At 38.5% G+C, this 11,767-nt stretch overlaps 1 protein-coding gene across 2 annotated transcripts; it reads right to left on the bottom strand.

The window, feature by feature from the left end:
* Positions 1-125: 125 nt before the first annotated feature.
* On the bottom strand, positions 126-10,050 carry simc1 (SUMO interacting motifs containing 1). 2 transcript variants are annotated; one of them, XM_004073475.4, is made up of 10 exons: positions 9,489-10,050; positions 6,545-7,660; positions 6,216-6,463; positions 6,036-6,105; positions 5,759-5,919; positions 4,277-4,369; positions 4,034-4,165; positions 3,178-3,334; positions 2,950-3,034; positions 126-684 (listed from the first exon to the last, which is right to left on the bottom strand). In XM_004073475.4, exons 1-10 carry the CDS (start codon positions 9,744-9,746, stop codon positions 473-475), a joined length of 2,532 nt encoding a protein of 843 aa, XP_004073523.1. In that variant the 5' UTR covers positions 9,747-10,050; the 3' UTR covers positions 126-472. The 2 variants fall into 2 exon arrangements, with proteins under 2 accessions (XP_004073523.1, XP_020562280.1); XM_020706621.2 differs by lacking the exon at positions 9,489-10,050 and adding an exon at positions 9,354-9,453.
* Between the last annotated feature and the right edge of the window lie 1,717 nt (positions 10,051-11,767).

Raw genomic sequence — 11,767 nt, 5'->3', positions numbered from 1 at the left:
TCACTGAGTCCAAGCTAATGATGTAATGGTCCAATCTGTAAGGAGGAAGAGGAGGAGGAGGAGGAAGATCATGTAAAATAAACAAAGGTATTTCAGGGCAAAACAAAAAATGTATTCAACAGTGATACAAACAATAAAAAATTTATTCAAGAGTGATATTTAAACTCATTAAAACATTTTATAATACAAACATAGCAAAATAAATAAACCATATTTAATATATAATTGATTTTAAAAAAAGAACACATTCTGCACCAAAAAGTACAGGAGCATTTTGAATTCAACATCTAGCAGGGGATCCTGCAGAAAAGGTAAAGCCTTTAGCCCCAGATCAGCATGGGATCTGGACAGGAAGGCCTCCAAAACATGTACAATCACAACAAAATTAATAAATTATTTCTTTTAACATATAGTTCATTTTTATTAAAAAAAAAAAAAATCAGCATAAAAAAAAGACAAGAACATTTTGAGTTTAATTATGACAGATATCTAGCAGGTAATCCTGCAGATAAGTTAGAGACTCCTCCACATGAAGAGGTAAGGCTTGGTCCAGATCAGCCTGGGATCTGGACAGGAAGGCCTCCACAGCTTCTCGGACAGCAGCCTTTGATACCATGTCATGCGGCTTGTAAACTGGTGGGCCTGCTTTGTCGCTTTGTTTTCTGTAGGAGCTGGACAGGTAGCCTGATAAAAAAACACACACACACACACTATAAACTTGGACAATCGAGTGCATACAATTTTTTTACCAGTAAAAAAAACGAATACATAAAATTATATTTCCACAACAGTTTTGGGAGTTTCCATCTCTATTTTGCCTTGTTTCCCTATAATTTAAACTGTATATGCTTTCCTCAATAGTGGCAAATAAAAGAAACTTTTAGAACTTAATGAGTATCTAAAAAATCAATATTAAATAAAAGAAAGACTGTCAACAAAATCTATTTTTTGAGAGACCTACCCATTGATTGGTCTAAAACACAACTTCCTGGTTGACTTTTGTCTCCTCATTCAGGATGACGTTTAGCTCCACAACTAATCTGTTTCCTCTTTCATCAAGCCATTTATTTTTAATGTACTTCTAGAGAACCTGTTTTGGCTTTGCCACCATCATGTTTGTGCCACATCCATTCCCAAAGCAATATACAGCCATAATAAAGATCAATGGTTGTTTGCCTGTCTGTTGCTTTAGCTGTCATGTGACTCAGGAAACAAAAACACAGTGGGAATTCTTCCTGATTTCTGGAATTTCTCAGTGTAAAAAGAAAACAGGCAAACATTTTCAACACTTTGCTGAAATCAGAAATTGTGCAGTGTACAGCACCTTGCAAAAGTATTCACCCTCTTGGATGTTTGTTGCTTTCATAAATCATTCAATAAAACAGACAAAAATTTACTAGAAAAAAAACTTTAATGTCATTGTGAAAACAGATTTCTACAAAGTAAAATCAATGAAACAAAAATATGAAATGAAATATAATTTTTTGCATAATTATTCACCTCCTTTTAAATTTAATGTTCTAATTCAATGGAAGTCCATCCAATTAGTGCCAATAGTCTCACAATTAGTGAAATGAAGATCACCTGAGTGGAGTGGGTGTGTCCCAAGTGACTGAGTTATAAAACAGCAGTCTATGAAGGGGCCAGATACTGGTGGAGCGGTATTCCTGGCTACCATTTCACCATGAAGTCAGAGGAACATCCTAAGCAACTCAGAGAAAGGGTTGTTTAAAGGTACGAGTCAGCGGATGGACACAAAAACGTTTCCAAGGCATTGAACATCCACCAGAGTTCAGTGAAATCAATCATCAAGAAATGGAAGGAATATGCCACGAAGGTGAATCCGCCTAGATCAGGCCGCCCTCAGAAACTGAGTGACTTGTGAGAGAAGCCAGCAAGACCCCTGTGGCTGTGCATGTAGCATCTGCTGCCCGGGTTCTTCACGGGTCAAAGCTATGGGAGAGTGGCAATGAGAAAGCCACTGTTGAAGAAAAGATTTGAACTCGACCAGTCCGCCTAAAGGCATGTGGAAGAAGATTCTTTGGTTTGATGAGACCAAAATGGAGCTTCTTGGCCATCAGACAAGACGATACGTTTGGTGGAAACCAAACACTGCACATCAAAAATACACCATCCCCACTGTGAAACATGGTGGCAGTAGCATCATGCTGTGGGGATGTTTCTCAGCAGCAGGCCCTGGAAGGCTTTAAAGATAGAGTGCAGAATGAATGCTGGAAAATACACTGAAATCTTGGAGGACAATCTTTTTGGTCTGCAAGAGAACTACGGCTTAGGAGGAGATTTCTTGTCCATCAAGGCAATGATCCAACGCACACTGCAAAAGCTACACAGGAAGGGTTTAAAAAGAACCAGGTAAGTGTTCTGGAGTGGCCGAGTCAGAGCCCAGACAGAAATCCCATAGAGTTTGTGGCTGGACTTGAAAAGGGCTGTTCATGCCCGGAATCCACGCAAAGATGAATGGAGCATGAAGAAATCTGTTTTCACATTGAAGGTTTTTTTTATTTATCATTTTTTAGTAAATATGTTTGAGGAAAGACAAATTTTACTGACCACAAGTGTGTCTATGAAAGCAAAAAAAGGGACAAACATCCAAGGGGGAGAATACTTGTGCAAGGCGCTTTAGAAGGAACTTGGCTACTTTTGTTTTTGATTTGTAAGTATTAGACTAAAGTCAAGCCAAGTTTGCGATTCTTCGTTTCCTTCCCCCCTAAGTCTTTGTAGCGTAAATCATTTTAATAAAAAATAAATTCATAACCCCACAGAGACACAAACACAAGTCTATTGTGATAGCAGTGATAAACTACACTCTTGAAATGTTAAAAATATTTTGAGATCATTAAACAACACCCATGCTGAAGGCATCATTTCATTGTTAGAGCGGTGCAGTTTACTTTCAACAGAATACATGTTTATTTACCACCAGCTCACCTTTCATTGCTTTGTTGTAGCTGAGCAACAGCATCCACAGCAGATGGACCAACTCTTCCCACTTCAGCCACCTTTCTGTTCCGTCCTGTTGAAGACGATCACAGTCTAGTTCGGCCAGCAAATGCCTTAGGTTTCCTTACTCCCTCCATTTTTATTTCATTTATTTTTTCCTACTCTAACAAACACGCTGTGATATTTCAATGAGGTAAATCGGTGTTGGATATTTACCGTGGGGTCTGGGGCCAGAGTGCAGTTCTTCATAAAGTGAAGCAGTAACGTGAGGGACATGGGCACAGCAAGTTTTTGGGGGCATGCATAGTCCAGCAGATGTTCCAGCAGCTTACATCTCAGCAGTTTGCTCTGCAGGCTGTCCAGCAGCAGCATCCTGCAGACCCCAAACAGATGACAGACAGGCAAATTAAAACGGATGCAGAAAGGGGGAATCAGCCTTTAGAGACCACCAAATACAAATTAAACTATTTGATTATGAAAGCAACAACCTCAATAAATCTATTATGTGTCCTTTGTCTAAACTACAAGTTGGGTATCACTGCCGAAATGCTGAATTCATTTTATTTCAGTTAACACCTCAGTTTGTTTATCTTTCCATTCAAAAGAAAAACATTACTTGGTAATAAAAACAGCTTTCATATTATTTATGATGTACACCCAAATAGTGGTACGGCAAGTAGTAAAATAGTTTCTTCCTCCTCCTCCGACGTATCATTCTTTTAAACCCAACTCTAAATTTGATACAGTTTAAAACCCCAAAAATCTGCTGCTGTTTGTCTGCTGGGTGAAGGGCAGTGCAGACAGAGACAGACTCAACCAACTGGTAAGAATAGTCAGTAATGTGCTGGGCTGCACTCCAGACTACAAGCTAATACCCAAACAGCTTGTTTTTACCCAGGCTAACATCCTTTAGGAGCAACAGCTCCCATCAGACTATGGAGACTCAAAGAAGCTCCTTCAGGAATAGAAACGTGATGTTAAAAAGAAAAGTTATTTAATTGCAGTGATAATATTTAAACACATCTATATTTTTCCATTTTCTTTTTTAAAGTTATTCCCATCCTTTGCTTACCTGCGTGCTCTCAGAGGAGCGTCACTGAGGAGCATGTGGAAGAGCTCCTGAGACAGCTTGGCAGAGCTCAGAGCAGGACAACGGTCCACCTCCAGAGCCAGGGACAGCATCTTTTGGAACATGCAGACTATTCTGAAGGGAAACAAAGAGACGCAAACCTAAACGGACGTTTCAGATGAAGCATCAGGTAAACCTTAAAGCTCAAAACACAGACTTTTAAATTCATTGCTCTTCAAAAATAACCTTATTTGTTCTTCTCTCTTTCTGGCAGCTCCCTCATTTGCTCCATGTTCTGTTGAATTCATGATGGCTGAAAACAACCACTTAATAACATCCCTGTAGAGAAATAAGAAAAAGAAATATGGTTTGTTACAGGGGTTACAGTTACATAGGTCACGGTATGGCAATGACATTTTTGAAAAACTAGCATTAAAAAGTGAGCCAATAATTCGATAAACACGGAAGAACTGTGTGAGGACATTTCAAATTATATTAAAGGAGCAGCAGACTTTTATTAGGACGCTGAAAAAATCCTGTTTTAAAGATTATAATTTGGTGCAAAATAAAGTTTAAAACCACAAGAAGATATTATAAAAAATGTATTAGTTTATATGTAGGAAAGTCTTTTACAATTGTTTGTTATTTTATTTTGAAACACAGGTTTTAGCAAAGTCATATAATTAGATGGTTAAAATGTACTTTTAGTCAAATAAACTGAAACTAAATTAACTTGTTTATTTCTTTAATGATCTTGTAGTTAAGTAGAAAAGAAATTACCTGAAAAAATGCTTGTTGTAAAAAAAAAAAAAAAAAAAAAAAAAAAAAAACCAGTAATTGAAGTACTAAGTAGATAATGTTTAATAAAATGTCCACAGCGTTTAAAAGAAAACACTAAAGCAGAAAAATGAATGAAAACACTTCCGATAGTTGGGGTTTAAGGCTTATAGCTACATTCACAAAACAGCCTTTATTTTGAATTTTCTACAGATGAAACATTAAATATTTTGTTAAAAATACAAGAAAAATACAAGATAGAAATGTAATAGTAGCTCATTTCTTATTTAGAGCTGTACAAAATAATTGATTTGGTTGATTATTCCAATTTTCCTTTTTCTTTTTTGGGAAAAAGAAAAAGACTTCAAACCAAAAGTTTGGATTTTATCTGAAAATACCCAGGCATTGAAATTATTTTTTCCTTAAAGCGCAGCTCTAACTTAGTGTGCTTGGCAAAGCAAATACAAAGGACAGCCTCTTTTCCAGCACTGTGTCATGAAAATAACTGCTTCATACAAGTCAGTTTGTTCTAAAAATGCCTATTTGAATAGCAAAACGTTTGCAACAATGCATCAGTGTTCATAGCAGCTGTTAGTGGAGATCATCTTTCAGAAATCTGCTCCAAACTGCTAATGGTCAAAGAATTATCAAGAAAAAGTTCAACCAAAAGCTAAAAACCTGTTGAGAAATGACAGATCAGTCGTACACGTTTCATAAAACAAGTAGCTTTAGGCGTTCTATGTGGGGATTTGGTTTTGTCTTCCCTTGGAAATATGACAATTCAGTCTTATGATGACTATCAAAGTTATTTTAGCGCTCAAGTTCTGACAGGAAACAGGAAATATCGGAGCTAGTCTAATTTGGTTGGTAAAACAATCATCCTATGAGGAGAGAAAAACCGTTTCAGTCATCTGATATGACGCGTTTCAGACATCATGCTGTCAAACTCACCTGACCCGAGGAAACTGCTGATCACACGACAGCGTCGCCTTTGCGAGGGAGTGGCTTAGAGAGGATGAAGACCGTTTGAGATAGAAGTCATCCTCCAAAGTCTGCACAATGTACTCCAGGAACATGCACACAACCTCACCGCCACGCTCCCTCCTCTGGTCCTTTTTGGAGATGCATGAGGGAAGAGAAGACTTTGCTTCATTGAGGCATAAAATAGACACTATTTTAATCAGCATTTCTTATTTTGTCCCACTTTTTGCTGCCAACTATGAAGTACCTGATTTGACATTATGGATGTAAGTAACTCCCAGTCCCATGGAACGCTACTTTTAGTGGCTGTGTGGTGTCTGTAACAAAAAACTGTAATTAAAACTCAAATTTTGAAAATAGGAAAGAAAAAAGATTTGACAAAATGCCAGATAAAGCATTAACAACACCATTTCCTGCTTATTTATACCTTTGGGTCCTCATCAGCAGGTTGAACGCCTGCACACAAAGGTAGTATGGACACTGAGGGTCAAGCAGAATCCCACGCAGCAGGTGCACCAGGATATCTTTGGGTGGGTAATAACCAGGCTGCAGCAGGTCAGACAGGAGCTGCAAGGTGCTCTCTGGGTAGCACTCATCGATGGTGCTGTACACCAAGCTCAGGCTCTGACGGCACAACACTTCGGGGGTTTCCAAGCTCTCACTTTCGTCCTCATTCTGGAAAGCAAAATGGACAAACAATCAGAAGACATGCTCAACGTTTAGCTAGGTGTGAAAACGAGAGCAAAACCTTCTCACCGAGATGTGAGCGTGTCTGGCCATCACCCTCCTGAGGAAGGTTGGACACACGTAGCGCTTGTCCTCCGTGCTGGCTGTGGTGAATCTGCCCTCCTCCCCCGTGTCCTCTCCGTCACTGTCCCCTCGCCACAGCAAAGACACTGGACTGTCAGGGCCTAAATCTCCATACTTCTCTGTCTCCAGCTGCCACTCGGGGGTTTTTCCAGCCAGTGCATCGCCGCAGACTTTGTCACTTTGGCTGTCACAATCCAACGATACTGGAGAGAAAGACTCCAAACAAGAGTTGGATCCGGTTGTTAAGGACTGTGGAGAAGAGACATCAGAGGGGGAGCTCTGACTGCATTCAGCTTTTTCTGATCCTGCTTGTTTAAGGTTGGAGCCGAGGGCGTTCCTTTGGCTTTCATCTTGAGATGACGGGGTAGAACTTCGGGACGAATTGCACTCAGATAAGAGGAAACCATCTTCATTAGTGTTCTGCTTTCCTGGAGTTGCGGCAGAGCTTTCTTCCCCAGGGTTCGAAGAGTCAACCAGACCCTGGAGTTTTTGAGCTTCGTTCTCAAGCAACTGTGCAACTGCAAGTCCCTCAGTCTTTTCTTCAATGACAGCTGCTATGGGTTCCCTCAAATTATCAACATGTTTTAATGCTTCATCTTTAGAGTTCAGCTCTGTGCAATGTAGCGGCATCTCAGAAGGACTGTCTGACCGCACAGAAGGAGTGGATCTTTTCAGCTCAGTGACACGACACTCAAGAAAAGGTGAGCGCAGTAACTTCACAACTGGCGTTTCAGGACAAATACTTTTTAGAGGTTCTTGTTCCTCGCGTTGACTTGGAGAATTCAAGCGTCTCTGTTTTGGCGCATGTGGAGTAAAAACTAAGCAGTCTGTGGGAGGCCTTTTCAGCAGGTTGCGGTCGTCATCCTTTAGAAGTTTACAGTCACCCTTATCGTCTGGTTCCGGCGGATCGTCGCGTTTTGGCGATAAATTCTCCGTGTCCACATAAATCTCTTTGGCATTGCTTGCGGTTAAGTCGATCACAGACCTGTCAGTGGAATTTTCTCTGTTGTGCAGCTTCAGTTTCGGAAAAGACCACCTTGGATCTGTGAGGTCAATAAAATGCTAGAAAAAAAATACACAGAAGAAAAATGAGAAAATACAGAAATATAGAAGAAGGCAACACAAACCACATTCTGACAATGAAGTTCTGACCTAAAATACATGCTTTGGTCCGTTTTAGAATGAACACAAACACTTATTTTGGAAAAAGTAAACCCATACGGAAAACATGATTGGGTTTATTTAGAAAGTCACATCGTACCAAAGCTAAAAAAAATGTTTCCATTTAGAGCTGCAGTTGTTTCCAACAACTAGAAAAATTGAATTACTGCTGATAAACTGACAGGTAAACTTTAACAAAAATTTGAGAGGAAAAAGGGTTTTCTTTGCCACATTCATTTTGGTTGATCAAAAGTCTTAAAGAAACAATGTACAAATCTATCCCGCTATTTTGATAATAGCCCCAAATTGTAGAGAAAAAAAATAGACATGCAAAATTAATTTACTTTTGATGTTAACGTTTCAGCATATCCCTTCAGGGGCCGCCTCACCAAGTCAGCTTCCACTGATTCTGACCAGAGGTTTGGCAGAGATTGTCATGCCGGATGCTCTTCCTGACACAACCCTATAGTTTATACAGGAAGACCCAGACTTGGGCCCCTTTGTGGCTACATAGGCAGTAGCACAAAGTGTCTTGCCCAAGGGGCCCACACTGTTTTAAGCTCATCACACCCCCTGGGAAACAAACCCTGGTGTCCCACGCACCAGACCTACACGCAGCGAACTGAACCATCCAGCCACTAGGATCTTGAAATCATTCGCCTGAAACCAATACATGTCTGGGCAGAGCAGCATTTCCTGTCCTGGTCCTGCATTGGTGTGTCAAGCTGATGTTAATATTAGGATTCTGGAGTCTGACTTCCTGTGTTTTCCCAATGACTAGTCTGATTTGAAGGAAAATGACTACCAGGCAGCACTTTCATGAAACTCAATGTAGAGGTGAAGCATGAGCAAAGGGACGGAGGATCCAGACCATATCCTAGAAAATTCTGAAAGAGGGCATTAACCAACTCTCCTCTCAGCAAAGAAACTGCAAACAAAAATCTTTGTTTTCCATAATTCATTTATCCCCCTGATGCCTATTGATGCAAATATGTATCAAACCACTTTGACGCCAGATTGACCTTGATTTTGTATCTACTTCAAATCCAGGGTTGTGTCAGGAAGGGCATCCAGCATAAAACACTCCAAAAACCAGTGTGAATCAGTGAAAGCTGATCCCCTGAAGGGATTTGCTGAAAAAGATGAACAGCATCAAAGATAAAGGAATTTTGAAAGTTGGGACTGTTCTCAAAAACATACACAGATAAGGAAAACTGACCAAAATTAGGGAGGGATGCAGGGAGAACTAGACAGTAATAGATGGATTATATGAGGTAGCTGTGAAAATGTAGTTTCTATCATGCATTAGCTATTTATTTTTGCCTTTAATAACACCCAAACTTAGCAGCAATTGCAATTTCTTATGAATCGCTTAAGGTTTTATTACATAATGTGACATATCGGGATTATTATTCCTCAACAAGTCATTGAGAAAATCAAAATAATTAAAATAATGTTGAAAAAATTGGAAAATGAGTTTGGAAAAACTGCATTTGAGTACGGTAAATATCCTCAAAAAAAAACTTTGAGACTACTGACACACGAAACTCGACTATTACCTGGTGAAAATAGCAAAACTTTCAGTATTACTCACACACACAGGGAAGTTTGTACCTTCAGCAACTGGACAGTTCAGGACGTATTTTGACCGTGACTGTTTTTAGCAGTTTTTTGTTTGTTTTTAGCTTTAAGCTAGTTTTTAAGCATCAATACACATCACGTGACTTACCGGTGGAATACTGACGTTTTTCGCTTCCAGGTCCACTCGGACTTCAGACAGCGGCAATTTGACGCTGAACTTACTAAAAGAACCAACTATCTCCACATCAGAGTCGTCGGAGCTCAGGCTAATCACATCCTCCATTTCTCTGGGGTCAGTTGGTCCGTGTACCCTCCTACCTCTAAGGCTACGGGATCGATACCCCGCATGCGCGAATCGTTTTAGCTTCCGTCCTTTTCTGCACTTTTCGTCGCACCGCAAGTTCATCGGTAGTTCTTTTTACGAGTAAATTGTCTTGGGCTGGAGCATTAACAAAGCCGCGAAGCATACAAGCAGCAGCATGAGCATCCTCTTTCAGTTCCAACCCTCAAATTCATTGACTCTGAGGTAGCTTCTACAAAGAGTCGGAGTTTTCTAATGCTGGATTGCATTCAACCGACAGAGTTAGCGGGTATGAAATCCAAAGGTCACTGATCTTTTGCAACAATTGAGTCTATATATTAGATAAACGACAAACTGGCTGTACATGTTACTAAAACAAGGAAGCAACATTTCCACACTTCCTTTTTTTTCATTTGTTTTGATTTGTCTAACAACCAGCGCCCCCCCTGCTGTTGTGGGGTGGAACTACAGAGTATGCCTTAAAACTGGGTTAAATGCAATCTTGCTGTTAATCCAAGTGTAAAGTAATATTTCCTCAAATTAACTAATATTAAAAAAAAGAGTAACCAATAAAAAAATACAACAAGGAGTATTAAGAATACAAAAAAGACAATGTCATATAACATTTTTCTCTATAAATACAAAAAACAACAAAACAAAAATGCTGTTGATCTACGTGACATCAACAAATGGAATCGATTAAAAAAAATTCTGAATAAATTTCAATATGAAAGTACTTGATTATTGAAATGTTTAATCTATTTTATATGTATTTTTGTATACATCCAATTACAAAAATGTGACTTATTGTTGGAGTTAAATTAAATTTATACCTTGAGGTTTTATGCAACATCATTCATTTCTGCCGTTTTCCCAGTCTTTTGAGTATTAATTCACCATTTTTATTCGCACATCAGAGTGAAAGATACTACTATTGATGCAGTACATTGTCTTGGTTGAAAGATTTTTATTTATTTTTCTAAGATGTAGCTGACCTCTTTCACATGTTAGAGCATCAATGCTTAATGAACCTTAAAGTAATTTCAGGCAATTGCATGTTTTCTTCATCATAAAGTTTTATCACAACATAACTTTGCTGAATTTTACAGCACTTGTTATCCAGTGTTTGAAGTAATAATTGACTCTTAATCAATTCAGTATCTAGGATTCCTCATTAGTGTTTTTCTATGAAGGGTAACCAACCAGATATTGACTCCAGAATATATGTCATAACCTGATAACAGTGCTTCATATTTTAAAAATACAGTGATAAATAATGTTTTGATCACTGAATGTGTCGTAGTTTTTTCATAATCTTTAAAATGTATTTGTGACAAATTTCGATAATGGAATATTATTCTTTGTTTCAGATTTCTTCCTTTGCTAAATTTGGCTGATTTATTATACTCAATGTAAAATAAATCCATTCATTTAATATCATGTTTGATAATCACATTTTTGCACTTTTCCAGTTTCATATTAAAAAATCAATGTACAGACTTTACCATCCATAAATAAACCAGCACTGAAGTCCCCTGACTTTGTGTGCAGTCACATTTTTTCACCACTGGGGTGTACTCAGGCTGTGCAAAAGATTCAGAAATGTGCAACAATATTCATTTATATATGGACAGGGCAGGTTTCAACACATGAATGTGTTTACCATGGAGGTAGCCAGTGACAAAAATGTATACAAACAGCCAATATGGTATAGTATCCAAAGAATAAGCATTAATATTATAGGCTAAAAAATGTTACTGATATAAACATTTTTTAAATTATGTTTAGAATTGTTTTTATCTTTACATCAACTTTCACTAAAATCATACAGACTGACAAGTCTATTATTTGATAGAAAGCTGTGGAACGGCCCGGTGCCAAACAGTCATCCTCTGATGGGGTTGTGACAACATTTCTCTAAATTAACATAAATCTATTTTAAATGTTGCTGTTAAACAACTTTGTGAGTTCAAGCCTTTCCTTCTGCATGTGCAACATGTTTTCTGGGAAGAGAGATCATATTTTTTGTGCTTGTTTTTCCAAAGAAATGTATATTTTTTTCCCCCCTTCCAGTCTCATGTAATTGGATGAAACGGGTTATTAACCTCAAACGTCTACAATCATTA

The sequence above is a fragment of the Oryzias latipes genome, chromosome 10 (assembly GCF_002234675.1).
Source record: "Oryzias latipes chromosome 10, ASM223467v1".
Classification (NCBI taxonomy): domain Eukaryota; kingdom Metazoa; phylum Chordata; class Actinopteri; order Beloniformes; family Adrianichthyidae; genus Oryzias; species Oryzias latipes.
The sequence above is the reverse complement of the archived record's forward strand: the minus strand, read 5'-3'. Positions and strand labels throughout refer to the sequence as shown.